Source organism: Phyllosticta citriasiana (assembly GCF_038021145.1).
Source record: "Phyllosticta citriasiana strain CBS 120426 chromosome Unknown IWZ02scaffold_15, whole genome shotgun sequence".
NCBI classification, from domain to species: Eukaryota; Fungi; Ascomycota; class Dothideomycetes; order Botryosphaeriales; family Phyllostictaceae; genus Phyllosticta; species Phyllosticta citriasiana.
The window spans coordinates 428,978-454,992 of NW_027117292.1; the positions used below are offsets into that span (position 1 = coordinate 428,978).

At 51.2% G+C, this 26,015-nt stretch overlaps 10 protein-coding genes across 10 annotated transcripts; 5 read left to right on the top strand and 5 right to left on the bottom strand.

The window, feature by feature from the left end:
* Positions 1-4,594: 4,594 nt before the first annotated feature.
* Positions 4,595-5,996, bottom strand: IWZ02DRAFT_461862 (S-adenosyl-L-methionine-dependent methyltransferase). The gene has a single exon (XM_066768242.1). It carries the CDS (start codon positions 5,726-5,728, stop codon positions 4,721-4,723), a length of 1,008 nt encoding a protein of 335 aa, XP_066619006.1. The 5' UTR covers positions 5,729-5,996; the 3' UTR covers positions 4,595-4,720.
* A 1,757-nt stretch (positions 5,997-7,753) lies between these two features.
* Positions 7,754-8,375, top strand: IWZ02DRAFT_493928 (uncharacterized protein; the record flags this gene model as incomplete). Its single annotated transcript, XM_066769974.1, has 3 exons — positions 7,754-7,794; positions 7,838-8,063; positions 8,118-8,375. 3 exons carry the CDS (start codon positions 7,754-7,756, stop codon positions 8,373-8,375), a joined length of 525 nt encoding a protein of 174 aa, XP_066619007.1.
* A 698-nt stretch (positions 8,376-9,073) lies between these two features.
* On the bottom strand, positions 9,074-10,803 carry IWZ02DRAFT_88002 (serine/threonine protein kinase, CMGC family, CDC2/CDK subfamily). The gene is made up of 2 exons (XM_066771361.1): positions 9,804-10,803; positions 9,074-9,754 (listed from the first exon to the last, which is right to left on the bottom strand). Exons 1-2 carry the CDS (start codon positions 10,746-10,748, stop codon positions 9,326-9,328), a joined length of 1,374 nt encoding a protein of 457 aa, XP_066619008.1. The 5' UTR covers positions 10,749-10,803; the 3' UTR covers positions 9,074-9,325.
* Positions 10,804-10,903: 100 nt separating this feature from the next.
* Positions 10,904-12,665, top strand: IWZ02DRAFT_384651 (S-adenosyl-L-methionine-dependent methyltransferase; the record flags this gene model as incomplete). The annotated part of the gene is made up of 4 exons (XM_066765349.1): positions 10,904-11,065; positions 11,114-11,380; positions 11,431-11,632; positions 11,680-12,665. The coding sequence occupies 4 exons, from the start codon at positions 10,904-10,906 to the stop codon at positions 12,663-12,665; spliced, it is 1,617 nt and encodes a 538-aa protein (XP_066619009.1).
* Positions 12,666-13,416: 751 nt separating this feature from the next.
* Positions 13,417-14,015, top strand: IWZ02DRAFT_88025 (uncharacterized protein). Its single transcript, XM_066771362.1, has one exon. The coding sequence runs from the start codon at positions 13,594-13,596 to the stop codon at positions 13,897-13,899; it is 306 nt and encodes a 101-aa protein (XP_066619010.1). The 5' UTR covers positions 13,417-13,593; the 3' UTR covers positions 13,900-14,015.
* On the top strand, positions 14,016-15,499 carry IWZ02DRAFT_88026 (major facilitator superfamily domain-containing protein). Its single transcript, XM_066771363.1, has 2 exons — positions 14,016-14,535; positions 14,592-15,499. Exons 1-2 carry the CDS (start codon positions 14,131-14,133, stop codon positions 15,267-15,269), a joined length of 1,083 nt encoding a protein of 360 aa, XP_066619011.1. The 5' UTR covers positions 14,016-14,130; the 3' UTR covers positions 15,270-15,499.
* Positions 15,482-17,793, bottom strand: IWZ02DRAFT_461875 (putative monooxygenase). The gene is made up of 6 exons (XM_066768243.1): positions 17,477-17,793; positions 17,353-17,418; positions 17,172-17,291; positions 16,692-17,118; positions 16,157-16,611; positions 15,482-16,087 (listed from the first exon to the last, which is right to left on the bottom strand). The coding sequence occupies exons 1-6, from the start codon at positions 17,517-17,519 to the stop codon at positions 15,654-15,656; spliced, it is 1,545 nt and encodes a 514-aa protein (XP_066619012.1). The 5' UTR covers positions 17,520-17,793; the 3' UTR covers positions 15,482-15,653.
* A 991-nt stretch (positions 17,794-18,784) lies between these two features.
* IWZ02DRAFT_88073 (putative pyoverdine/dityrosine biosynthesis protein) lies at positions 18,785-20,977 on the top strand. The gene is made up of 3 exons (XM_066771364.1): positions 18,785-19,224; positions 19,287-20,287; positions 20,335-20,977. The coding sequence occupies exons 1-3, from the start codon at positions 18,876-18,878 to the stop codon at positions 20,866-20,868; spliced, it is 1,884 nt and encodes a 627-aa protein (XP_066619013.1). The 5' UTR covers positions 18,785-18,875; the 3' UTR covers positions 20,869-20,977.
* Positions 20,978-22,593: 1,616 nt separating this feature from the next.
* IWZ02DRAFT_436507 (uncharacterized protein) lies at positions 22,594-22,952 on the bottom strand (the record flags this gene model as incomplete). Its single annotated transcript, XM_066766536.1, has 2 exons — positions 22,594-22,742; positions 22,796-22,952. 2 exons carry the CDS (start codon positions 22,950-22,952, stop codon positions 22,594-22,596), a joined length of 306 nt encoding a protein of 101 aa, XP_066619014.1.
* A 1,123-nt stretch (positions 22,953-24,075) lies between these two features.
* On the bottom strand, positions 24,076-26,013 carry IWZ02DRAFT_88097 (uncharacterized protein). Its single transcript, XM_066771365.1, has 6 exons — positions 25,781-26,013; positions 25,562-25,697; positions 25,350-25,506; positions 25,177-25,257; positions 24,379-25,130; positions 24,076-24,321 (listed from the first exon to the last, which is right to left on the bottom strand). The coding sequence occupies exons 1-6, from the start codon at positions 25,800-25,802 to the stop codon at positions 24,300-24,302; spliced, it is 1,170 nt and encodes a 389-aa protein (XP_066619015.1). The 5' UTR covers positions 25,803-26,013; the 3' UTR covers positions 24,076-24,299.
* Between the last annotated feature and the right edge of the window lie 2 nt (positions 26,014-26,015).

Consider the following 26,015-nt stretch of genomic DNA (forward strand, 5'->3'; position numbering starts at 1 on the left):
ACTTCTCGACAATCAGTTTGATGATCTCCAGTGGAGCTCCATTGTGGATAAGAAGGAAGACTGGTGTCTCCCCTCGTTCTTGTTCTTCTTCGCAATTGATCAAGTCTGTGGATTTTTTGAGAATTTTCTCGAATTGTTGCATGCTCCAAGGTGCATCTCTCCTCATTCGTCACGCTGCATGGAGAGGACTTCCGTACCCTCTAATCATTCTTGACATGCTATCGCCTTTTTCAAGAAATCGTTCTATCAGTCCAGTGATTTCACATCCGACTACTTCATTAAAACGGACGTCGTAGGTCTGAGGCCTTGTGTACTCCCTGTACCAGGCTCTGAAAGCCGGCGAGCGACCATCCATGAATTTTTCTGCCAGAGAATACAATTCAGTCCATTCGTCTGAAGTTCGCTCTTCGGAGAGCCAGTGATATTCGGCGGCTCTCATGTTATCGTCCCACTAAAACTCGTAGCGAGGTCCGGCATCTTCATTCAAGTCCTTTGGAGGTTCGCTGGCAGACTTTAGATAGGCCATGTGGTCGATGACTGCACCTACTTCTGAGCCTGCATCAGATGGATTGTCCAGCGCTTCGGCTTCGACCGACAGTAGACCTTCTTGGGCTCTCTCTTTTACAAGCCCTGCTGCTGTTTCGACTTCATAAGTCAACACAGGCGTGAGCTGGTCCAGCCGTGGTGCACTGCCGTCTAGGTACATTTTGTTGTCCAGAAACATTTCCAATTCTTCGTTCGCTTTGCCAGAACGAAAGAGGTGCTCCCTTTGGAATTATGTAATGTTGATGGTCCTCATGATGTACAACGCCATCTGAAGTGAGCCGTATTTTGATGCAATCTCTTCTGCTGAAAAGGCTTGCGTGTGCTCAGAACATCTCGCGCAATGCTGGGGACTTTTGAAGTCCACACTTCGCACTTAATTGAGTACCCAATCTCTTATGTCTCGAGACCTCAGTTGGACATTTCTAAGCTCATGAAACTCCAGAAAATCTCTTCTGAATTCGTTCAAGGCTTTGATCGACCGACGTTACGACTGTGTTCCGACTGTTGCAAGGTTGTCCTCTCTCCACGGATCTCATTGTCTCCTCCGTTGCTGAGGGAAGACTGGTGGTTCAGATTGTCAGTTTCGCCGTTGCCTACTTCGAGGCTTTGTTGGGATTGACGGTGGTATCTTCTTTCGATTTCATCGGCAGTAAGTGTCGTTGTGATAGCGACGCGGGCATAGATGACCCAACGGAGGGCAATTGACAACTCCGTTAAGAAAGAGAGAAACCGTCCCATTTTCGTAGGTCTTCCAAAGCCTCAGTGACGTCGAATTTGGCCTTCTCTCCGTGAAGGGAGTTGATTGCTGTGGTTGCACCTACGCTTATTAGCCACTGATTGATCATCAGAATGTTGACTTACGAAGAAATGATCCTTGAGCGTGCTCAATAATGATTTTCTGAGCTTGCTCTTTTATATTTGCTGGAATATGCCCCATCTTCGTGAACTCGGCCTTGAGATATGTGTGAATTTTCTTATCTTTCGCTTCTTTCTTCACCTCGATCACGTTGTAGTGTCCTTTCTCCACCCCCTTTTGAGTGACCTCTTTCGGGCGATCTTCAGGTCGGCTTGAGATCCAGAGAAAAACTTTCTACCGCTCTCCCTGCGCCCTTGTCTCGGCCAGAACATTTAAGAACAACTTCATCTCAGGGTCGATGCACTCATGGAGATCATCTAAAGTGATTAACACTTTCTTTCGAAAGACCTTCCGCAAGTCATGAAAGGCTGCTTGTAATTCTTCCATCAATATCATGTCCGGCTTTTTCTTTTCGCTTTGAATTTTTTCACGACACTCGTTTCCGTTTGACCATCTTTCGCCCTCTTGATGAACTCGAGACATTCCCTTCGATCCTCGTATTCCAGTTCTACACAACTTTGAAATAGCCACTTCAGCAAATAAAGTAGTACTTGCTTGCTGCTGCTTGATGAGTCGCTTCGTTTCTAACAAAAGAAGGAGAGGACAAGTGAATCTTCCTCTTGCTTCAGAAGCTTCTCAGTGACCGAGGATGTAACGTAGGACTTCCCCGACCTGGAGCCTCCAAAAAGCCAGCATACACATGCTTCGCCCGATTTCCATGACTGAAAGTGCTTGTTATTGAATGTCCAGTCGCAACTTCCGGCGGTTGGCTCCAGCTCACGTTGCCGGTCGCGAGGTTGCTTTAGGGGAAGCGCGGTGCCGGATTGCAGCCACAGAAGATGTTCTTTGAACTCATCTTGGCCAAGTCTCTTTCCCCATCGCTCCACTGACACTTTGGTTTCCAAGATCGCCGCTTTGGTTGCCAAGGTCGTCCCTTCAAACCTGTCGAGCCTCCCTTCCAAAGGGCCCAAAATCCTGTGCAGTCTTTGTGGAAGGTCCTGGACGTCCTTCCTCAGTATCTGGAGCTGGCTTACAGCAATCTCCTGAAAGCTCAAATCACCGTTTTGCTGTAACACGGCAAGCTTCTCCTTGCCAATCTAAAGCATCCCCTAGATTTAACTGCCTTTTCCGAAGAAAGCTTGGATGTGTCCGTGAAAGGATTCCGACACACTCTCGGTGGCCCTCTTCACGCGCCCCTTAGCTCGGCTCCTCTAAAAAACTGTATTCTTTTCGTCTTCGCAATTCTTGTCGAAAGCTTCTTGGTGGTGGCTGAGCTTCAAACGAGAGACCTCCAGACAAATCTCGAGGACAAGGACGAATGGATCGACTGTCCCTTCCATTGTTGCATGTACCAGGTCTTAGGAATCGCTTTGGCTCGACAGATCTTTGATCTCATGGCTATACTTTCTCATGTAAATTTCGCCGACGAATATCCAATGGACGACGTTCTCGACCGTTGTACTGACGGTGTCACACAAATCTTTGTAGGCCGTAACAAATTTGAAAATGAAGCTGAATGCCGTAAAGGCGATTCCAACGATTTGAGCCCCGTACTGAACAACTGATCCGGTTGTGATGCGGACGACTTCCAGAGGATCTATGGATCGACCAAATCTTGCCGCATACTTTTTGTCGACTTGACATTGCACATCTTCAAGTTCGTGGATGAAATCCTGACGACTCTGCATATTCTCACTCAGCTTTATGAACGCTTCCCATTCTTCGGGTTTGACCGTGCCCTTCTTCTCCTTTTCAACACTCTCCCAAGCTCTTGTCCAAGGCCAAGGAGCAGCTATGTGAAATGGTGATGTTCGAGTGAGATACCGGTGAAATATAAGAGGCTGAGGACTGGAATTCAGACGAAGATGAAGTGTGTACTCGATTTGACAAGTACATTCCGACCTGGATGCTTTTTCTATCTTTTTCTTGTCTCCGCCACGAAACAGTGGAGCAGGTCGATCTTACCGGATAGATGAGGTCTGCGTTGTCAGGAGCCACAGCTGGAAAGTTGTGGCACACACAAGTCCAGCTCTCGCGATTTGTACGGAGTATCACAAGAACTGTCAGCTCGTCGGAAGCGAAAACCCACACCACCAAAAGAGATGATGGCACTTTGCAGCAAAGGGCTTGCAACCTCGGGTATTCGCGGTCACTCCACACCACCAAAAGAAATGATAGAATCTCGTAGCAGTGGAGCTACCACGCCCAACCGACGCCCACCCAAAGACCCACAATTTGCATATGTGGATTGAGAGTTGTACCCGAAATATAGAGGATTTTGTTGATCTCTTCTTGCATAAGAACGCCGGCGTCGAGTTGAAGGATAGTCTCTGAAAGACTGCGAAATACCTAGCTGTGGCCGACCTAGGAAAACAGTACGAGGATAATGAAGCTGCTTTTGGAAAAGAAAATGCGACCTGGACTTGCGAACAATGAGCATACCAAACATTCTCTGCACATCAAATGTTGCATGGAAGCCCTGAGCTTGCCCACATGTGTTAGTTATATTCATCTTCATGAGCTCCCTTTCATCCCTGTCACATAACAGCCATTGGGTCTGTGGTCTAGGGGTATGACACTCCCTTAGCACTAGCTACTTCTGGCAGCCGGAGCTTGAGGGAGGTGCCAGCTTGAGGACGGTGGGCTGGGTGACAGCTGGTGGATGGGTCCTCGGTAGAAACTCGGCCTGAAGCTTAGAAAGATACTTGTAATACGGTCCGAGGTCCCGGGATCATGGTGCATGATGTTGAGATCATGGTGCATGATGTTGAGATCATGGTGTTGAGGTGGTGGTGTTAAGTTTTGGGGCGTGGTGAGGTGTGAGAGAATTTCTTGCATTTTTCGGCCTAACAACAGAGCGAGACCTCACAAGCCGGCACCGCCAGTGTAATAGAGATTGGTTGGGCAGATTGCAAAGGTAAGGAATGCGTGGTTGCGCGTGGTTGATTGGTTGTCGCGAAGTGAGTGAAATTTTTCGTTGTGCGCTTGTGGAGGCGGAGAAGTGGCCGACAGCGGGCGGACACTAAGCGCGTGTTCCCCAGTCCCCCAACAATGGTGTCGGCGCGCGATAGGCTGTTATTCACAGCTTCTGCGTTTGCACGTGCCCTGAAGAGTGCCGCATCGTTGTTAGAAACCAAGCAAGGCTTGATGAGATGGAGTCGCTTCTTTAACTCACAAGCAGTAAGCTTTAAAAGTCGCTGATTTGGAAGCTGCATTGTCGCTATGTAATGTGTTCTTCCGCATGTTCAACGACAAGTCTAATTGCCTCGAACAGGCCAGCTGGAAAGCGCTTGTCCTCCGAGAACAAAGAATCCCAGTTCACCCTTTCTTCGCAGCCTCAGTGGAGCTTGAAGACTTCCTTGCTGAAATGGCGACGTACCGCCAACGTCCATGTCCCCGGTATGATTCCACTCCGGCCACAGTATTGATAAAGTACCTCTCCAGCCCAAAAAGAGTTATGATGAGGAACGGAATGTAGGCCAGGACGTAGAAAAGCCTCGTCACAGGCTTAATATTCTCTGAATAATCTCGGACAACGACGTCTGTAAACCCAACATCCTCAAGCATTTCCTTGAAAACGCCCGGATGCGACAGAGCGTTCGTCGGCATGGCGGCGAAGTTGTTGATTTTGCGCATAGAAGCTGCCATCGCCTCGGGAGAACTTTCGACATGTTCATGGTCATATTCGAAAAGGGACAAACGACCGTCGGCACGAAGAAGGCGGTGGAAGCCAGCAAGCACCGCTTTTGGGTCGGTGGCGTGCACGAATGTCTCCATCGTGTAAACGCCGTCAAATGACTCGTCTTCCAGGCTTTCCAAGTGATGGTAATCCATTTTGCGCACTGTCACCTGACCCTCAGGAAGGCCGGAACGAGCAATGTTGCGATTCGACTTCACCAGATGATGATCCACAATGTCGATTCCCTGTACCCGGTATCCGTGTTCCTTTGCAAGATGGATTGCGACATGACCGACTCCACACCCAGCGTCAAGAACTCTTGCTCCTGATGGAAGCGCCAACGAAGCCGCCATCTTGTCTTCCATGGTCCGCAGTGATCGGCCTAGAGGAAAAGGCCAATAAGTGTCATGCTCGTAGTAGGCAAAGTGGCGCGTGCCGCCAAGTAGTAACCGGTATCCGATTCTCGACTCGAGCGAATGGTAGTAGGATTGCAGTTTGGGGTTGCTGTTTATTAAAGGCTGGCGTTCAGATTCTTGTGCCATTTTTTTTTTTCGGAGGGTAAGGTGGTCTTGGAATGAGGCTGCCTTGTGGAAGAAGGTACAACGGTGCACGACGAGGAAAAGAGTACTTTGCGACGCAAGTGACATTGGGGAGATGGAGGGATATGTGCCAGGAACTAAATCTGACTGGCGTGGGGCTCAGCGGCTTTCTTTAAGCCTTGAGTGGCTCGATGCATGTTGGTCATGGTTAATGACCACGCAGCACAGTACCATAGACAACGCCTTGCTCTTTTCAACCCAGTTCCGGAGAAAGTGTCAAAGAAACGAGATTGCAGCACCAGAAGCGCCAGTATCGACTGTAAATAGCGGTGCTGTGATGGGCAGCTCCACAATTTTGTGGGCGTGAAAGATGGTGTGGTGGCAGATGGTCATCGAGTACGCGAGCCTCATCCCAACTTGGGCTAGTGCGGCGCAGAGCATCCCGGCAACAACACATCCCCCACCTTTGACTCCACAGAACCAAAGCTACACACAATCCAAGGCGATAAATCTTGGAATATCCCAAATCATCAAGATCAAAGCCTTTCACTCCGCAAGTCCGTGATCGTTGCGGTAGCGATAGCGAAATTCTGCAGCAGCGCGCCTAGGTGACGTAGCAGAGGTCAATGCGTAGAGATGAAACTCGGTGTGATTTTCAGCGAGCTGAGACCGGAGTGTTGCAGCAGTTTTTACCTACCAGTGGCTCCACGGCAAACTTTGTGGCGTTGGTTCGGGAGAACCCGTCGGACAGCAAGTGGCCAGTGATTGTCGAGGCTTGTTTCCGTCAATATTGCAATGTAAGTCCAATCCGTCGAGAGACGTGGCGCATTTGCACCGAAAACTATAAGATTATCACCACGGGAGCGAATTGAGTATCCAGGTAGACGAAAGCCGAGCAAAGGAGGCGTACCTTGGTGAGCAGATGGTCACGCAGATGCCCAGCCTCAAAGCTGCCATGTTGACAACAGCCAAATAGAGTGTGGCTTGCAGTACAATTGAATGTGGACTCGCCAGACTTGCCAGACTTGCCATGTGATGGAATCTTTGAGGAGAGATTTGCCGAATTGGCGTCAAAACCTATCAGTGACAAAGCGGGTGGCTCAGAGGAGCTGCCTTTGGCCTCAACTTGGCTACTTGGAGTCACCAGGGTTTGTGAAGACGCCCCCGGCAGCTTGTCTTGCGCTCTGGACCAAGAAACTACCAATCAGCTTATGATGTTCAGCCAGAGGATCGGTGGATTTACTCAACTCGAACAAAAAAAGAGGGGATGGAGTAGCCAGGAGGATGAGAGGAGCCTTAAGCGCTGATGACAGTCCCATCTTGACGCAGGTCGAAGACGAGGCACAGTAAATGCTTTCTGAGCCGAAGTTTGCCGATCATTCTTTTCCAATCACAACATGCTGCCGAATCTTTAAATTCTTTGCGCATGTCTGCCGATTCGTTGTTGGAGGTTGGACAAGTCCCTAACCAGGACCTCTCTTCATCATTTCACTTCACCTGATACAATTCTGCGCCCCGGAGGCGTCTTGTTGATTGTAGGAGACAGCAAAGATACCCTGATCTTCTGAGAGGATATTACCCATGGAAAGCACCACCATTTTACAAGTGCGAAATGTCACAGGGATTGCAAACGACGATGTGATCCAAGGCTGGAAGTCATCCGGAAATGACAGAGGCTCCATTGACATCCTGTGGGCATCAGTTATCACTACCATCTTGTGTCGCTGGGTTTCAACATATCCCTTGTCGGCTCGCCAAAAGATAAGTGGTATCACACTTTTTACGACAAGTTCAGCCTCACCCTCATCAGTATGCTCGGCCCGGACTTCTTGTTTGGAATTGCATTAGGACAATTCTGTAGTGCCAGGAGGAGTGTGAAGGTGAGCAGCAAACTTGATCGAAAGATCTGTATTGCCCGATTAGACGTTGGAGTTTCTGACAAGCACGTAGAAATTCAGAAGAGATAGCCACTTGTGCAACGGTACGCACTGGACAACCACTCATGGTTTTTTTGTGGACATGGGAGGCATTCATCTCACCAGTCCTGATTTTCCAGAGGGGTTCCCAATCAATGCAGAACAGCTTCACTACCTCATTTTGCATCAGCATATTGATTTTCCGGATATGAAGCAAATGGCAATCGAAGAGCGAAACTCGCTAGACACTCTTTCTCGGTAAGGCGAGCAAGTGGTTAGGCTTTGGCTTACGCCCCAGCAGCGCCATTACTGTCTTCCAGGCCTTTTGGTTCATCGTCACCGAGATACAGCGCGTCAAGATTGGTCTGCCGATGACCACATTGGAGCTGACGGCACTTTCTTTCGCGTTCATCATGTTTGCAACCTCCTTGGCTTGGTACTCAAAGCCTTCCATCACAAAACCACGGCCAATTGCGACAAAGAATGGAAAGACTGTCGAGGAAATTCGAGAATTTGCTAGACGGCATGTCAGTCACGTACATGGATAGAGAGTGATCAATATGCTTACTATTGCGCAATAGACCCACCTGCAACTTTCAGACATGTGGTATCGGACGCCGCTTGATTTTATCGGCCGGAACCAATTTCGAATTGACGCCCACTGGAATTACTATGTCAACCTGGCGCAGATGATACATTTTCCGTTCATATCCCGGCCGATAACGTCGCATCCTTGGGACCGATTTCCGTCGGACGAATGGCTCTGCCCGGACATTCTATTTGCTCCTCTGGCGGCTGTTGTACTGATCGTCTTCAGCATCCTGTTCCTCTTTGCATAGAATTTCCATTTCCCGTCAAAGTCGAGCAGCTTCTGTGGAGGATATCCAGCGTTTACCACGCATTCTTCTGCATCTATGGCGAACTCTACTATTTGGTTGAGGTATTCAATTGCCGCCGACGGACGGAATCTCCAGAAAAGGAGCGGCTACAGCCTCCTGTCCAAGATCCGGAGTCTCAAGCGGCAGGGCTTTTCTGGTGGCGCCCAAAGACTGGCATACGTCAACGTGTCGAGCAACTCCTGGAACGCACTCGAGCCCGGAAGTCCCTGGACCAAGATCCTGATAGGGAAGTGCCCCTTCGAATCATTATACCAGTAACGATCCTCTGTTTCCTTTACGTGCTTTGCAAAATCTTCATCTACTTCGAGGACTTGTTCGCCCTCAAAGTGCAATTGGCCGGGGAATATGTAACCGTCAACAAATTCTTTCCATTCGTAGGGACATGAGCCTGGACTACCTCATGATTTTCTCGAGCCGTCTGGCCAATGAGACAGTCCGGAGGATGGTCGATTGTCAGGGCACAGTGGGTCTAGAGGAAGTGGTGACTGCTGGCACTGCGGGCGGGACTAAGAGAGATGCCATTCCTGTGGATACTCACTACGAGGACGCTCGCAGAGTCAGAACCAATGATGCCGCACCTCTTGTTCCTTGACCAAACAAATGACGAGTGCTGTTGAAATGTTTCTTCGCCACGGCGAACATTTCTTGTGTGATGCCACCTGGTGTAGTCGTCGAGTTGCAAGTCTCAAGAAGAAGTGATCGAGCATCATCAGGATGCCATGGAACGGAGGACCGCGAGCTAGAGTTCTGTTTCACATCCTGGTCTGGCGGTCTTCTACTGGGGTGAACAGTTTTCAAATGGATTTTTCAGCTTGTCGTAGCTGCAAGAGGTGTCTCAAACTTTCCTCTGGATCAACACGACAGAATGACAGGGCAAGATAACACGTAGGCTACACTAGCTTGAGTTGAAAGCCAGCTCCACCCTCTTCCCTTGATGAGAAAATCCCACTAAAGTCCACATCACCTCCAATCCTCGGCGCGTCTCCTCTCTGGGGTGCTTGTGGACTTTCCCTTCTCCGCCTCTTTTCCTGGCCAGCCTTGCTTGGGAATGTGGGAAACATGGCCGTCGACTTTGGTCTTGGGTTTTCCGAAAAGTATGCGTGCTTTAGGACTTCGGAAGCCGTAGGGCGCGCGTCGGGATTTAGAGAGAGAAGCGAGGTGAGGAGGGAGGCGCCTGCGGCAGTTAAGAAGGGAAACTTCGAGCGGATGACGGCGCCGGTCGTTTGTGGATTACGAGGCAGACGGAGTGATTTCGCATTAGGAAGACGCCGGAAGCCTGGCCAGGTGTCTTCGGTGGGGATGCCACAGAGCTCAAAAATCTAACCACCAAATTAGCATTTGCGTGTCCGTATCTGACATGAGAGATACCTTTGACAGCTCGTCAACCTCGTTTTTGCCTTGCAGCAGAGGTTCTTTTGTCAACAGCTCGCCGAAGATACAGCCCACACTCCACATATCAATGGATTGGCCATATTCCCTTGCTCCGAGGAGAAGCTCAGGCGCTCGGTACCACAAAGTAACCACCAGCTGAGTGAGATTCGGTGGTGGGGGATCGCCAACATGTCTCGCCATCCCAAAGTCAGCAATCTTGATCTCGCCCCGGTTGTTCATAAGAATGTTTGACGTCTTCAAATCTCGATGTAGTATCCAGTGGTCGTGCAGATATCCTACGGCGCTGGTGAGTTGCAGCATCAATGTCTTGATCTCCGACGGAAGAAACGGCTCTGGCATCTCCTCCTGCAGAGTCTTCAGGTCGTGCTCCAGAAATTCCATGACCAGAAAGACATCGTTCAAAGTGTCCCCGACGACCACTTCCCGTAAATCTACAACGTGCCGGTGCCGCGACTCCTTGAGGCACTGGATCTCGCGCAGCGCTGTGACGGGAAACCCATCATTGAGGTTGTCCATTTTCAACTTCTTGAGCGCCACAATCTCTCCTGTCGCAGTCTCTTTTGCGCGCGACACCCATCCATATGATCCCTCCTCGATGTGGTTCAACCTCTCAAAATTGTCCACTCGGCGGCATGGTCCCCACTCGGGCGCTGCAAACCTGAGCAGTTTCCGTGGTCGATCTTTGCCATCCTGTAGCTCTGGCGTAGATGAGAGTTTTCTCCGTTTCGCTGGCCGGTCATCCTGCTCGCGTTCGGCGGCTTCGACTTCGGCCTTCTTGCGTTCTTCCGCAGCGCGAGTTGCTTCCTCGAGTTTGCGTTGTTTCTCGACTTTGGCGCGTTTCTTCTCTTCCTTTTCGCGTTTGCGTTGAGCTTCTAGTTCTGCGTCTTCTTGATCATCTGCCCATCGAGATTTGCCGGCCATTGCTGCGACAATTGGGTCGTGGAGTCGGGGGTGGATTGGCAATGTTCGGAGGTGGTGCGGCGCGCGGGAAATTCGAGCAGGACGGGAGCTTAAGCTTTGGACGTCATGGGTCGGAGCGTCGGAGCTTCAACCAAACATCACCACACGTCGCCATCATGCGCTCTGCCACCACCATTACCCTTCGAGCTTTGGGTCGTACCTTCAATCGTCCTCAAAATGCCACAAGAATATGTCACCTCGCTCGAAGATGGTCTTCTACCTCTTCAGAAGGTCGCCCTTCGACGCCACTCGCAAAAACGCTCACGCAGGCTATCAATGTATGTTCCTCTCAAAATCCTGGACTTGCTGCGCTGACACCACCACAGGCGACCGGACCTATTCCTGTGGCAACTTACATGCGCCAATGCTTGACAGCTCCAGAAAGCGGATACTACACAAGACGAATTGAAGGCGCAGACCAATTCGGCCAAAAAGGCGACTTTGTTACCTCTCCCGAGATATCACAAATTTTCGGAGAATTGGTAGGATTATGGATGATAACAGAATGGATGAGTCAAGGAAGAAAGAGTTCGGGCGTTCAATTAATGGAGGTGGGCCCTGGTAGAGGCACCCTGATGGACGACATACTCAGAGTAGGACTTGTGTGTCTAATTGGGACGATTGTGTTGACAACGTGCCACAGACAATTCGCAACTTCAAACCATTCTCCTCGTCGGTTGAGACGGTCTATCTCGTAGAAGCTAGCCCTTCATTGCGAGATGCGCAGCAAAGGTTGCTCTGCGGCGATAATCCCATGAGGAATACGGAGATAGGACATGAAAGCGTTTCGAAGTACTCGAATATAAGGGTTTTGTGGACAGAGGATATCAGACTTGTGCCGAAAGGTAATACGGAGAAGCCCCTCCTTGTCTCAGGAATTGACCATGTAAAGACGACAGCAAGACCCCATTCATTGTCGCCCACGAGTTCTTCGACGCTCTCCCAGTCCACGTCTTCCAAAATGTCAAGCCTTCGCCAACTAAGCCTGCGGAACACCCAAAAGATTTTTCACAGGAAGCAGTTATGGCATCAAGTAACATGATGAACAAGAGACCGCAAGATCCCAAAGCGAATGAATGGCGCGAGCTCTTGGTCGCCCCTACACCTCTGACCTCGACTCACGCCTCTCTCAACACTCCCACATCTCTCCGCGATCATACACCGGTACCCGACTTTCAGCTCATTCTCAGCAAGGGACCTACTCCTCACAGCATGTACTTGCCTCACACATCTCCCCGTTACTCGGCTTTGCAAAACACTCCCGAGTCTGTTATTGAAATTTCGCCGGAATCCACAGCTTACGCCTCCGACTTTGCCATCCGTATCGGCGGCTCTCCAGCGACTTCCAGTAAGAAGAGCTCAGGCGCAATGGGCTCTCAATCTTCAGGCTCCATGAATACGCTCTCGACGAAATCGCAACCTTCTGGCGCAGCTCTTATCCTTGACTACGGGACCGCATCCACGATACCCACCAACTCGCTCCGTGGCATCCGTGGCCACAAGGCCGTGTCTCCTTTTGCGCTTCCGGGAGAAGTCGACATTAGCGCTGACGTCGATTTCACTGCGCTGGCCGAGTCAGCTATTAACGCCTCGCCCAATGTCGAAGTGCATGGTCCGGTGGATCAGTCGCATTTTCTGGAATCTATGGGAATCCGAGAACGTGCACAAATGCTACTCAAGCATGCGGAAGGCCAGACTGGCGTCACTGAAGATGAAAAGAGGCAATTCCAGGAGCGCATTGATGCCGGCTGGAAGCGGCTGGTGGACAGGGGTCCGAACGGGATGGGAAAGCTATACAAGGCCTTAGCAATTGTTCCGTATCGACCTGACAGCGCCGTCCGGAGGCCGGTTGGATTTGGTGGTGATGTGCAGGTGTGAGATGGAGAGGTGAGTTTCAAATTGCCATGACGCGGCCTTTTGCAACGGTTGAAGGCCATTACTATTCGATTTGACTCGTATGTACCCACGAGAAGTTTGACAGGGCTTCTTCATAGTGCGTTCGATTGACGTCAGTCTAGAGGCGGTTGGAAGATCAAGGAACTTAACCTGAGGCTTTCAACGAGCACCTTTTATGGCCTCAGAACTGGCCAACGACCTCTTGAGCAAGCTGCTTTAACGGTTCCTGCGCATTTCCCCGGCAAAATCCGGTCTTGCTTGAATCCTAGCTAGATCGTTTGGTTTGCAGCAGAGTCCATGAAAGACTTCAAGTTCGGGAGACATCCTCCGTCATCAACTTTACGTCCCTTGGTCCCATTTCATTGTCGTCTATTTTTTCTATCGATTCTCCGTTTCATCTTTCTTCAGAACACTTGGGGAAGCCTTCATGTTCCAATTCTACGTTCCGCAACCTGTGCGTCGTTTTCGAGCCGCGCCCTCGGAAGCACATCATCGATGCCGACGAGAATCAGGAGCCGTTCCGAAATCGCAACATTCTGGCCTAGGGAGAGCTGAAATTAGGCCTTGAAGAGATTTTTGACTCCTTCTCAATTCAGTTGTGCACCCTGGAGATGCAACGACAAAGCGCCAAGACTGGCCTGAGTGGGTCGGTAACCAACGCCACCACCATTGGGCGTCCTCTTCTGACTAGACAAGCGGAGCAAGGCTTGAGTAGAACTCCATGACTCGAGGCCACTCGGCGGTCAGATCACGTTTTTGCGGCGACGCCAGGCCCTCGCGAAGAAACCGTCCAGGGGTCCATGAGAAAAAACTGGGTCCTGAGCTGTTGAGCGGCTAGATTCCGCAGAGCCCTACTAAACGTCCTGATGTGTACAACGACTTTCCTACCTTCGCTGTCCAGTCGAACACCATGGCGACCAGCTCCCAGGACCACGAAAAGGCGCCGCAGGCCGCCACGGCTCCCTCATTGGCCACAAGTCGAGAAACCTCTTTGGAGGATGAGCCCGCGCCTGTAGTTTCGCAGCCCGCGGCTGCCGCACCAGCTTCGCCAAACGGCGGGCATGGCTGGGTCTGTTGCTTTGCGATATTCTGGATCAATGCACACACCTGGGGTATCAACAGCGCAAGTCTCCCCTCCGAATCAGATTGTTTACCAATCCAACGGCGTCACTCATGTCGGATTGATTGGCGGTGGCAACGGAGACGAAGGCCTTGAATTTGCCAAATTATCGCGGGACCCCAATAATTCCATCCAGTTCGCCAATCAATCTCGTCAGGAACGCGACGAAGGATGGATTGATGAAAATTCTGTTTTGACTTAACCTGAATTTTGCAATCTGACTTTCTCAAGGCTTACGGGATTTTCCTCGCGCACTTCCTGACCACAAACACCTTCCCTGGAGCTACGCGTCTTGATTTCGCATTCGTGGCCGGCCTCTCTCTTTCCATGGCGCAGCTGATTTCGCCTATTGCCACCATCTCAACTCGCAAATTCGGCACTCGCGTGACACTGTTGATCGGTGTATTCTTCGAAACCCTGGCCTTGATTGGCGCTTCATTTGCGACACAAATCTGGCACCTCTTCCTCTCGCAAGGCGTCTGTTTCGGTTGGGGAATGGGCCTGCTGTTTACAGGGTCTGTCGGAGTGATCCCACAATGGTTCACAACCCGCCGCTCTTTTGCCAACGGCATTGCCACCTCGGGTACGGGCATCGGCGGACTCACCTACTCGCTGGCCACTGGCGCCATCATTCAGAACATTGGGGTTGGCTGGGCTTACCGTATCTTGGGAATTTGTGCCTTCTCCGCCAACTTGATAAGTGCGCTGCTTGTTCGCGACCGCAATAAGCAGGTGAGCTACTTTTCATCTTTGGCTAATCTTCCTACATTGCTGACACAAAAATCTAGATTGGAAGTTCCCAACTCGCCTTTGACTACACACTCCTCAAGCGGAAAGAATATCTCTTGCTCCTGGGCTTTGGCATTCTTAGCATACTGGGCTACGTTGTCCTTCTCTTCTCTCTTCCAAACTATGCGACTTCTATAGGCCTTACCGCGCACCAGGGCTCGGTTTTAGGCGCCATTTTGAACCTCGGACAAGCTCTAGGTCGCTCACCCATCGGCTATTTCAGCGATTCATTTGGCCGCCTAAATATGGCGGCATCCATGACCTTTCTTGCTGGTCTCTTCTCATTAGTCATCTGGACCAACGCGCACACCTACGGCGTTCTTATTTTCTTCGCTCTCGTCGCAGGAATGGTTGCAGGGACGTACTGGGCCATCGTGGCGCCTGTTACAACCGAAGTCATTGGTTTGGCAAATCTTCCGTCAGCACTTTGCATCACTTGGCTGTCACTTGTGATCCCAACGACGTTTTCGGAAGCCATAGCTCTCCAAATCACGGCATCGAGCGGTAGCTATCTTGGGACCCAACTCTTTGCCGGTTTCATGTTCATTGGAGCTGCTACGCTGATGTGGATACTGCGCGCTTGGAAAATTGGGCATCTAGAAGATTCGACTGAGAAGGCGGCAACGCTGCGACACAAGAGCTTTGTCGCGAGGTTGTTCGCGATGACGAGAGTATAACCAAAAAAGACGAGGAAGTGTAGTTGATAACACCGAACAAGACGACTAAAAGTTTCATTTGAGCTACTGAATCAGTTCTTAATGTCAAATGTGGCGAATCCTGGCACTAATTGAACCAAAAAGATGTCATTCATAACGGCTGCACTTTGGAAGCTTTTGTGCACTAGGTAACACGACTATACCTACGAGGTCTCAATTCATCATCAAGGTTGCGCCCACAAAGCCATCAGTTTGACATTCTTTATGCTGATACAATGTAATCTTTAATTTCTCACCACAACTCCACTCTTCCAAAAGACAGGAACCAAATTTTTTAAAAAGAAGTTCGAATCGAATGCGTAGGACCACGAAAACAAAGACTTGCGCTCAAGAAAAGGAAGAAGATTACAAAAACCCTCCCCTGAACATTCCTTCAAAATATCCAGTAGGGTCTTCTCCAGCATACCCGGTGTACATGTCGGGTCTCACAACAACGTACCCCGCGGTCCCCGCATCTACCGCCGTCTCGCCCCCATCCTCGCTCAGGCGAGCAAAGGACTTTCCGGTGCCCAACTGTCCTTCGCTAGAAAAAGCTGGGGATACTCTCCAAGAATCCACAAAACGGGCCCATGCTGCGTCTGCAGGCGGAGTCCACGATGCCACTTCTCCCAAAGACAGCACAATGAATGTCCCGTAGGAAGGAATGGTGTAGAAACGTTTTCCAGCACTGTTGGACTGCTCGTGGAAGTAAACATCCGGCATTCGTCGACCAGGCACAAAGATGCCCGCGGGAGCGCCTTGAAGGACTGGCGTATCAGCTTCGTAGTTGACGCCCATACCTAGAGAATGTGAGTGCCAGGTCTCGCAAAGCCTGCGGGAAGGGAGGCCGAAATAGAGTGGGGACCTACCAGTAATGTACGCCGCGTTTCTCTCAATGAGATCGACATACTCGGTTGCCGTCTTGACTGTCGACCGAACTAACTTCGCCGCCACATCGATGATTCCCACCGCGCTAGTCCGTCTCTCCGTCTCATACGACTCAAGAACCTCCGGGAACCCCCGCGTCGCGAGATTCAGGCGCCATGCGAGGGCGAATGCGTCTGCGAGCCCAGTGTTGAGTCCCTGCCCGCCGTTGACGGCGTGCACGTGTGCTGCATCGCCTGCGAGGGCAATGCGCCGCTTCGGCGAGAAGAAGGTGCGCGCAACGCGCTCCTTGATCTCAAAAGTGCTGAACCATTCTGTGGCGCGGAAGTCAACGCGGTGGGGCTCCAGGAACTTGCGAATCTCTTCCTCAACGGCTGACTGTGGCCTCCGTGTTTGTCCGTCATCAAACAGGACGTAGAACCGCGCCATGCCACGCTCTCTATCCACCAAAGTGAGGTTATTCAAGCTGCCACAAGTGGATCTCTGGGCATGTCGCAAGCTGCGACTTGGCAGACGAACCTTGGAATCCAGCTCACGCGTGCCTGTCCGTTGACCTGGAAGGTGATGATTTCCGGGGCTACAGGGAAGTCTGTATCAAGGAACGTGTCTAGAACGTGCCAGATCATGTTTGGCTTTGTTCCCTCAAAAGGAATGTCAAGCTGGCTCCGAACAATGGATCTCGAACCGTCTGCGCCGACGGCATACTTGCTGATCACGACGGTGTTTGGGAACTCTGTTCGGACAAAGTCTTCGCCGTCGATGCTGATCTCCTCGATTTTGGTTGCTTCGCTGTTGCGATGCACCGGGATGGCGAGTTTCGCCTCCAGAGCACGCTCAATGTCGGCTTGCCCAATCATCAGGAAGTTGGGCCGGTGGCAGTGCTTCAACCCTGTCCACCAGTGGCTCTGTCTGGAAATGAATTCGCCATTGGCAAAGGTGGAGCTGGCTGTTATCGAGTAAGTAAAGGTGCAAGTGAGGCGAGAAAATGGAGGAACATACTGTTGCACTTCAGACCGTAAGGTTCGAGCTGATCAAGCACGCCCATCAACTCTAGAGACTGCTGCGTTCGTGCATTGAGTGCGTCTGCGCGACCAAGCTGAAGAGCTGTGGCTGATTTGTCTGTCGGCCGTGACCAGTAAGCTTCTGTCTCAGCATGAGATCGACCATCTGACTTTCATACCCGCGATGAAAACTGACAGTCCCAGATTCTGTGCCAACAAGGCAAGAGAAAGACCAGTCGGTCCAGCTATTCCATTCAAAGTCAGCAAATCGCGGAAATTTTCTTGGAGGTGAGTTCAGCGTACCCCCAATTATGGTCAGGTCTGCGTGTACTTCCTTTACCGTCATAGCGATGTCGTTTGTTGTTCAGCTCCTTGGATGTTCCTCGGAAAAATACACAAGTCCGCAGTGAAGGAGGCGTTGCCTTGATTGTGCCTCTTTATGCTCCGCGATTTATGAGGTCTAATAGAAGAGTCTTCAGGCAGGCTGGTCGCCGCGACATCCCATCCTACCACAACAGGCTAGAATCTCCTGCGAATTCCACGTCGAACGGATCTCGCCCTTTTTGTGCTCAATTCCGCGAGCTTTGACGGTTTGTTCTTTTTGGGCAAAAGTCCTGGAGGTGGTGGTTTAAGGGCCTCCGAATACGAGAGGTCACCCACACCAAACTATATCTCGCGTGAGACTGCGCCGATCGGGAAGGAACATGGCCTTTCGTCACTCGGTGGTTTCCGGGCCAACACCTAGTCATGAAGCGAGATGGCCGCGTGCATCAGGGTCCTGGCCACAGATAATCGTTATCTGATGAAACCCCAAACACGAGATATTCCCAAGGCGTCATCCACCATTTAGACCGGCTCTGGTGAGCCTGAGTCGAGCAAGGACGGCAATCATTATTCACTTGGGGAATACCGGGGGTCTACTTCGGTCAGTGTTTACCGAACCCGTCCTGCTGGAATCACATGGCTAATATTGACGTCTCGAGCGTCCAGTGATACGCTTACAGCACACAATGCTTGAGAAGCCTATAAACACTTGCCGTTCGTGGGAATAAGCTTGGTGACCCAGTTAACTTTTCAAGCGGGCCGGCCCGAAAGTCCCACCCTGGTGTTTTGCAAATTTCCAAATGTCTCTTGGCGGCAGGGGGCACCTGAGGCGGAACTCTGCCGCGCGGCTTACCAACAATAATCCGCATTACTATGTATAGGTGGCTATCGTGATCACGGTCCGACTAGTGTTGCAAGAAGGAGAGAAATCAGGTTTGATCACAGGCCTTACTCTCCAGGCGGCACAGGCCATGGCGAGAATCTCCGCAATTGAGACTGGTGGTTCGAAGACCTACGAAGCTCCAACCCCCTACGTACTGAATATGGCAAGTAGCCAAGAGAACATTACGTCGGCACCGACCCAAACCGTTGCCTCGGAGATGTCCTTCATGCAGGAGTTCCTGAAACCGGAGTACTGGGGTAGGGTAAGTTGTCCTCGGAGTCTGTTACCAACTGGAGAACCTGCTGTGACATGATGGATGGCCAGAGGCGGGCTGGATTCTCAATTGATCGACGACGAAGCGAAAATTGTATGCAACGTACTTCAGGATAAATGAGGGCTGTATTCGTTTGAGATGTTGGGGTTATCTCCACAATCTTCTCAGTCACTACCGAGGTCTCGCTACACTTTTTCGAATTTCCTTGCTTGTTGTTCATCATGGCACTCCACAACAAGGAACCATCGCAAGTGGCCGACTCCGTTCTTTCTGTCATTGAATCCTATCGTTTGAAGGCGTCGCCATTCGAGCCCAAGACAGTCCAAGATGCGAGAGATACCTTCCTTCCCTATCTCACAAGCACGGTGAAGGCAGAACAACCCGTCGTACTTGTGCTGCCAGCTTTTCCCTTCAAATCGCCGAACGCCAAAGACAAGGTTCTTGGCGTTCTGCCAGACAAGGCGGAGGAAGTCTCGCTCCTCCACCTCCAGTCACTGTGCAACAACATCAAGGATGTGTACGCTCCAGGGGCCGAGTTGTGGATTGTCTCGGACGGTATCGTCTACAATGGTAGGAATAGATCTCAAATCAATCGAGGTGGCTACTGACATCCATGGCCGACCTGCTCGGAGTCTCCGATGAGACTGTCTACACCTTTGGAGAGACTCTCCGAACCATGGCTAAGGACCTTGGCTGCACTTCTGTCAAGTTCGCCAGGCTTTCCCAAATGCCAGCTCTCAAGAAGAATCTCCCCGTCGAAATGCTCGAATACTCGGACAGCCGTAGCTACGAGAGGATCGCGCCTTTGGTGCGCCAGAACCTAGTGTCCGTCTTCGGTGCAGCCGACCACGATGTGGACAAGGACATTGCATCCAACCCAGATATCAAGGCGACATACATGGGATACCTCAAGTACCTTTCCCACGATCTGAAGAAGAAGAACGACTTGGAATTTGGAGAGGTGTCTGAGTCGTCGGGCTCTTCGACTGCTTCGTCTGACAGCGAGGTTCCCAAGACTACCAGTCGCAAGAGCTTCAAGAGACACGTCTCGAGGGTTGCCAAGAGCATGATCTATCGCGGCAAATGCTACGCAGCATGTGTGCAACAGTGGCACCCGAATGCAGTCCGTCTGTCAATCCACGCCGCCAACTCTGCCACAAAGATTCCGATTTCCATCATCCCGAGCACGATCGGAAGACCCATTACGCCGTGGCACTCGACCATGGTCTGCCGCTTGGATGGTACTTTACAACCCATGACAAGGAGCGAGGCTGAGGCCTGCTCGGACTTGGAGCTGGTCTACCGCAACGGACAGCCTTGGTGTTTCCGCGAAAAGTCCCCTCTCTACGACCTGCCCAACGCCACCATCGAGCATGTGTACCCCTGTGGACTTTTGATCAAGGCCGCCAAAGGAGCTCACATCTCCGATGTCAACGTCATGAAGGTGCGCCAACTGGCAGAGCGCAACTCGCCCGTGATCCTGCGCGACTTTGAGGGCACTACAGACCGACCAACCTTTGTGGCCACTGGCCGTACAATGGGACCTATCATGAGGTGGAAGTTCGGCGAACTCCTTGAGGTCAAGGACGGTGGAGAAAACACGAGGGGACTCAACAACGTCTTGAGCACCGAGGTAAGCTTTCACTCCTGAAGGTTCTGGATGATCACTGACGTTTTCAGCCTATGCCGATGCACTACGACGGTCTTTTCAAAATGGTCAACGGAGTCTCGACGCCACCCAACTTCCAAATGTTCACAGCTCCCACGGCGTCTCCCAAGGGACTGGGCCGCACCCTCTTCGCGCACTCGAAACTCGTGTTCCAGCACTTGGCCGAGCCATACACAGCAGAGTCTCTTCGAGGCAAGACGTGGCGCGTCGAGACGCACTCCTTCGATGATAGCCACTTTGGAAACCTGCCCTTGATCGTTGACCACCCGCAGACCAAGGAACCTTGCATCCGCTACCACGAAGACTGGCCTCAAGAGCGGACTGCGTTCGAGCCGACCCGCATTCACATTGAGGACGCACCGCAGGCAGAAGACGACAGCATCCGCGAGGCGATCGAGAAGGCCTTGTATGACTGGCGCGTCTGTCTGCGGATGGAGTGGGAGCAGGGTGATCTCCTCGTCAGCGACAACATTCTGATGATGCACACGCGTGAGGGCTACAAGGCGTCTTTCCCGCGTGAGCTCTGGAGGCTTCACGTTGACTAGGAGTCGGTGCCGCTTCTTTGACACGTTGACGTACGGATTTCTTTTCAAATTGTCATCGCTCTCTTATAATACCCCTTCAGACTCTCCTCTTCATTGTTGAAAAGAAAATGTTCAGCAATTTTAGAATTCTCATCGCAGCGGAAACATGCGACGTCGTCCCAGCGGTGGTCTCTTCATTATGATAGAAACTTTTTTTGTGACGGAAAATAGGAGTTAGCATGGTCAGAATTCACAGCGATTCCCTGATTTCACAAGCTTTCCATCGCTGTTGGTCAATCGAAAATTCAGCGCTTCTATCTGAACAGATACGTGCTTTGGCTTGGTCGAGGCGACCACCCAAATCAGACGCCTAACGCCTCGAAGCATCGAACACACGTTGACCGGCAAAGTAGTTGAAAAGGGAAGGTCCTTTGGTTACATGCCTTAGCCATGTCAGCCAAATTTTGCAGCAGTCTACAGTCGACCGATAGGTAGCTCCCTGCATATGACTTGCTCCTGCAACCACTGCCCTAGTACGACCCACTTGGTGGATGTTGGATGCGGTACATGGGAAGACAACAAGGCTGACCAATAGGCGTTGGGCCAAATACGGGCAGTTACAAACTCCGAGAAAATGAGGACCACCTCAACTCTAACACCGAACCGCAGAAAGCTTGCGATGTCGCCATGTGCGAACACGAATACGAAAAGAACAGGGGCGATGGAAAACATCACGCTTTCTACTGAATACTACTGGGCCTAATCAACAATTCCGGTGGGGTTCGAAGAGGTGGATCAGCGTCAAAGCTGTGGAGCTCTGGAGATGACTAGGAAGTTCGCCAAGAGAATGGCAGGGGGAAGGAGTTGACAAGAAAGGCAAGTGCGCGAGTAAAATTGCTCTTTCTGCATGCGATTTGCCTTCATCATCAGATATCGATCTCTGGTCTCCTCTTGATCCTGAAGTGCACGGCGCCTTCCTTTCAAGATTTGAAAAACATGCACGCAACAAGGCGATTATCATGTGACAAAATTAGCGAAATGATGGATGGAATCCTCAGTGGAATATGATTGAGAACCCGTGGAGTTGCAGGAGATTTTGACTGGGCTCAACGACGGCTCTGTCTCGTCGTCTGAGTAGCGTGGAGATAGGAAAGTGAGGAGGAAACCGGCACGTGGAACGGGAACGACATATCGCGCCCGCGCGCACATCTTCCACGACAGTCTTTGCTTGTTCGCTCCTCTGTCTTAGCACTGTAACTAATCAGTAAACGAGCAACGGCTTGTTGGTTCTCTTGTTTCGTTTGTCTATAGACGATGTATCATCGATATCTTGCGCACTTTGCGCACTGGATTCAACCCAACTTTCTCTAAACTTCTTTCATGAACAATATTTACATCACTGTGATCCAGCACCTATTCGTAGCTGTCCAGCTATGCGCTTCTTGCTGAAATTCACTAACCCCTAAATACCTCGCCCATGGAGTCTCTAAGTTCAGTACAGCTCATAGACTAGAAATACCCCTCTCATGGACTGCACTCTTGACATACTTCAATTGTATAAGCTCCGCTTCCATGCATTTGCTCGTGGTCTCTGCGTTTGATGCACTCAAAAATCAGACAAATCTACATCATCTGCAGTTTATGAACTGCTCACTTGACCAAACGGGATTTTCCCCTTGGAAGCTTTACAACATATGTAATCATATTGAATTTCATTCAAGGTAGCACAACGAATATCCAACCAATCTACTGACGTCCAGAACTAGTGCCATCCTCAGTCGGCAAGCCTTCCTCATCACCCGGCTCCTTGTACGTTCCCGGCGGCACCTTGACGCCCCTCGTCTTGCCGCCGTCGAGGATGTTCGACTCGTCGATGGCAGCGTTCTCGTCTTTTTCTGCAAACACGCGTTAACTGATGTTCCTTGGTGATGGAGGTGCATAGATTTACCAAGCTGCTCGTCCGAGTCGGGATCGACGTTGGAATTGGCGACGGGGTCGTCAATAGGCGCTTCGTCCGATTGCACGGGGACGCCGGCTTTTTGCTGTCCCGGACGCGAGATGTAGGAGTTGTCGACTGGGGTCTCGTTGACGGGGCTGTCGGACATGGTGATGGTCGTAACTTATTTCTCGGGGGTTGGTGGAATTGATTTGTTTGGTTGATTGAAGGATGAGAGATCGGTTTTTTGTTGCGAATGATGAGCAGTTCCAGCGATGCAGGGACTGTTTATATGCGTCTTCTGTGTACGAGAGTTTCAGTCCGTCTGTTCGTTCGGCACCGTCTGGTTCGACGTCACTACCGCGCTTCTTTCTGACCCATACCAGCGCTACCATCGCCAATGATGTCACGGACGGCGCCCATCCTGACCGTCTTTCGCGTTGAACTGTGTCGGATCAAAATGGCTTAGGATTCCGTGCACTGGTGGTATTGGAAAACTACCTGTAGTATGACCTCATCGTGCGAATGTGACAGCCATGTCGACGCATCTGTGAGACTTTCTGGCCCAGGGCTCATCGAAAAGTAAGACGTGCATATGATGAGCGCCATGGTGCTGATCGGAATATTCTGTACCCAATCGACTGTGTTTGGGACGAGTGTCAGCACTTGCAAAGCGGAGGAGGATTTCAACGACTGGAGCTTAGCCATTCGATGACTAGCAGCGCCACCTTTCCACGCCAACGGATCTCAATAAAGAAAGGCTAGATGGGGCCCCAGTGCCTGGACGTTTGATGCGCGAACCGCGGCGCTGGTGGCTGGAAGCCACACCCGCGGCTCCGTTCCTGAAGCTAACCTGCATCGACCGGTCTTGACGTCGGCTGCGGCAGGTATCGTACACTGCACGTGCTGAGCCATGCCGGAGTCGGGGCTCGTTACGAAGATTAGAATGGCCTCTCCGGGCCGTAGCTGGCGAAAGTGCTGTGGCTGTTCCTCGGTGTTTCTTAGGACTGCACGACATCAGCGCGGAAAAGAGAGCTTACTCGTACAAAGTCTGCAACCAATTCTGTGAAAGTAATCCGTCTTGATCTTTGTAAATGATACTTCTAGAACTTTATTGAATGTTCACAGCGCCCAAGTGGAAAAGTGCAATGTAGAAGGACTGAGTAGGCACGTCATGACCATTCGACTCTGCTACACTGTACTATGAAAGAGCAGGAAAGGTAAAAGGAAACTTCTGTCCCAAATAACGAGACTACCTGCTTTTGAGACCCGAAAAGGCAACCTGAGAACAGCCGAGCAACGCTGAAAGGGTATCCGCCATATGAAATACTTGACCCATGGATGTAGTAAAAGAGCAACAACTGAAGGCGCGTAAAAGCAAGAAGAAGCTTTGGCGCTTGTAATTGTCGCTTGACGGAGTCGAGGTCTTGATCGTGAAGGTCGAAAGCGTGGACACGAGATTCCTCATGTCCGAGTTTGGATTGAATCCGTGTGCAGGTTGACTGACAATCAGGCCTTAGACCTTAGCCTTCCTGCCCCTTCATAATGTTAGCAAATGCCTGGCTGGCGGAGTAAAGCTTGGACAGAGAGCTTACCTCTTCTTGGGAGCTGGCTTCGGCTCCTCAGGAGCCTCCTCCGCAACAACCTTGGCCTTCTTTCCGCGCTTGGGCTTAGTAGCCGGCTCTGGCTCCTCGTTGGCACCATCAACAGCGACGGGCTCTGAAGTCTCGACAGCAGCCTTGGACTTTTTGCCGCGCTTGGACTTGGGAGCGGGCTCATTCTCTTCGTCGACAGCAGAGGGCTCCTCCTCTTCGGGCTCGGCCTGAGACTTCTTGCCACGCTTGGACTTGGCAGCAGGCTCCTGATCAATGTGGTCAGCACTCTTGACAACAGCCTTGTTCTTCTTGCCGCGCGTGGAGTTACGAGCGGGGGGTCCCTCATTCACCTCGGCAGCAGAAGCGGATTCATCGTCAGAGACAGCCTTGGGGGCAGCCTTCTTGGAACGAGAAGACTTCTTCGCCTTGGGAGCAGGGGCCTCCTCAGGCTCCTCCGCAACGAGCTCTTCATCCGACTCGGCCTTTGGGACAGCCTTCTTGCCACGCTTCTTCTTCGGCTTGCTCTCGGCGTCCTCCTCCTCAGCCTCAATGGTAGATTCGACCTTCTTGCCACGGCCCTTCTTGGGAGCAAGAGCTTCGTCTTCGCCGTCGCCTTTGGTGGCCTTCTTTCCACGGCTCTTCTTGGGAACGGGAGCTTCCTCTTCAGCCTCATCATCGGCATCCTTGACGCGAGAACGCTTCTTCGACTTCTTCTTGGCGGCCTCCTCTTCGAAATTTTCCTCTTCGTTGTGCTGGTAGGTTTAGCATCGCCCACAATTGGTTGTAAGAAGGACTCACGCTTGTGATGCCGAGACGCTTCTTGGCCGCTTTGGTCAGGAACATGCCCTGACCAGCACCGGGACGATTCATTTCAACATCCTAAGAGCGCATCAGCAACGCGTTTCAAGTATTACGTCTTTTCAAAACATATCCAAAAGTTGAGAAAAGTCAAAAGGAGTTAGCAAACTTACTCCATTCCAATCGGCATCATCGACGTGACCCTGAGAGATGGCCTCGGTGATTTTTCCCTGGATATCTTCGGGGAGCTGATCAAAGCCATCGAGCAGTTCAAAGTCGCCATCGAGATAGGTCGAGACGTTCTGCACGACTTGTGGAGTGACACATCCCCTTGTACAGTCAGCGCAAAATGGAATTGATTTTCAGAGGGAATCATGTGACGTACCAGTGCTTGTAGGTCCAAGATGTGTTGTCCCTGATGGTAACGAGCACACCAAAGCGGAGTTCGCCCTTCTCGATCTTGGTGCCTTCCTTCTGGCAATGGGTGCTCTTGCAGGTCGCGCGCTTGTTCGGGCTGACCTCTAGACGAAAGTTAGCAAACAACAAGAAGCAGAGAGAGGAAGCCCAGGCAATGTAAACTGTGGTGGAAAAAGACGCGACGCACCGACTCTGTAACCAGTAGGCATGGTGGCTGGCGTGAGCTTGCTAGAGCAAGGATATTTATCGGTTGTCTAGAAGAAGCTCAGGTGGTGGAGCTGAAGAAGACAGCGTGATCCAAGGATGGATCGGGATTACTGAGGCGATTGCGAAGCTCAGCAAAGAAAGGGAAAAATTGCAGAGGGGCGGATGGGTCAAGATTGTGGAGCGAAGAGGTTGTTGTTGTTGTTGTTGTCGTTGTC

Excerpts from the sequence above, each read along its gene's own strand:
- IWZ02DRAFT_88097 (XM_066771365.1), bottom strand. The coding sequence starts at position 25,802 with ATGCCTACTGGTTACAGAGTCG. Across the intron at positions 25,258-25,349 it reads ATGATGCCGATTGGAATGGA|GATGTTGAAATGAATCGTCC; the intron begins GTAAGTTTGCTA and ends ATGCGCTCTTAG. Across the intron at positions 25,131-25,176 it reads AGCGTCTCGGCATCACAAGC|CACAACGAAGAGGAAAATTT; the intron begins GTGAGTCCTTCT and ends TAAACCTACCAG.
- IWZ02DRAFT_88025 (XM_066771362.1), top strand. The coding sequence starts at position 13,594 with ATGGCGACCAGCTCCCAGGACCACGAAAAGGCGCCGCAGGCCGCCACG.
- IWZ02DRAFT_88026 (XM_066771363.1), top strand. The coding sequence starts at position 14,131 with ATGGCGCAGCTGATTTCGCCTATTGCCACCATCTCAACTCGCAAATTC. Across the intron at positions 14,536-14,591 it reads TTCGCGACCGCAATAAGCAG|ATTGGAAGTTCCCAACTCGC; the intron begins GTGAGCTACTTT and ends ACAAAAATCTAG.
- IWZ02DRAFT_88073 (XM_066771364.1), top strand. The coding sequence starts at position 18,876 with ATGGCACTCCACAACAAGGAACCATCGCAAGTGGCCGACTCCGTTCTT. Across the intron at positions 19,225-19,286 it reads GGACGGTATCGTCTACAATG|TCTCCGATGAGACTGTCTAC; the intron begins GTAGGAATAGAT and ends ACCTGCTCGGAG. Across the intron at positions 20,288-20,334 it reads ACAACGTCTTGAGCACCGAG|CCTATGCCGATGCACTACGA; the intron begins GTAAGCTTTCAC and ends TGACGTTTTCAG.
- IWZ02DRAFT_461862 (XM_066768242.1), bottom strand. The coding sequence starts at position 5,728 with ATGTCACTTGCGTCGCAAAGTACTCTTTTCCTCGTCGTGCACCGTTGT.
- IWZ02DRAFT_461875 (XM_066768243.1), bottom strand. The coding sequence starts at position 17,519 with ATGACGGTAAAGGAAGTACACGCAGACCTGACCATAATTGGGG. Across the intron at positions 17,419-17,476 it reads AGACCTGACCATAATTGGGG|CTGGACCGACTGGTCTTTCT; the intron begins GTACGCTGAACT and ends TGAATGGAATAG. Across the intron at positions 16,612-16,691 it reads CGCGTGAGCTGGATTCCAAG|AGAGCGTGGCATGGCGCGGT; the intron begins GTTCGTCTGCCA and ends TTTGGTGGATAG.
- IWZ02DRAFT_88002 (XM_066771361.1), bottom strand. The coding sequence starts at position 10,748 with ATGGCCGGCAAATCTCGATGGGCAGATGATCAAGAAGACGCAGAACTA. Across the intron at positions 9,755-9,803 it reads AGGTTGACGAGCTGTCAAAG|ATTTTTGAGCTCTGTGGCAT; the intron begins GTATCTCTCATG and ends TTTGGTGGTTAG.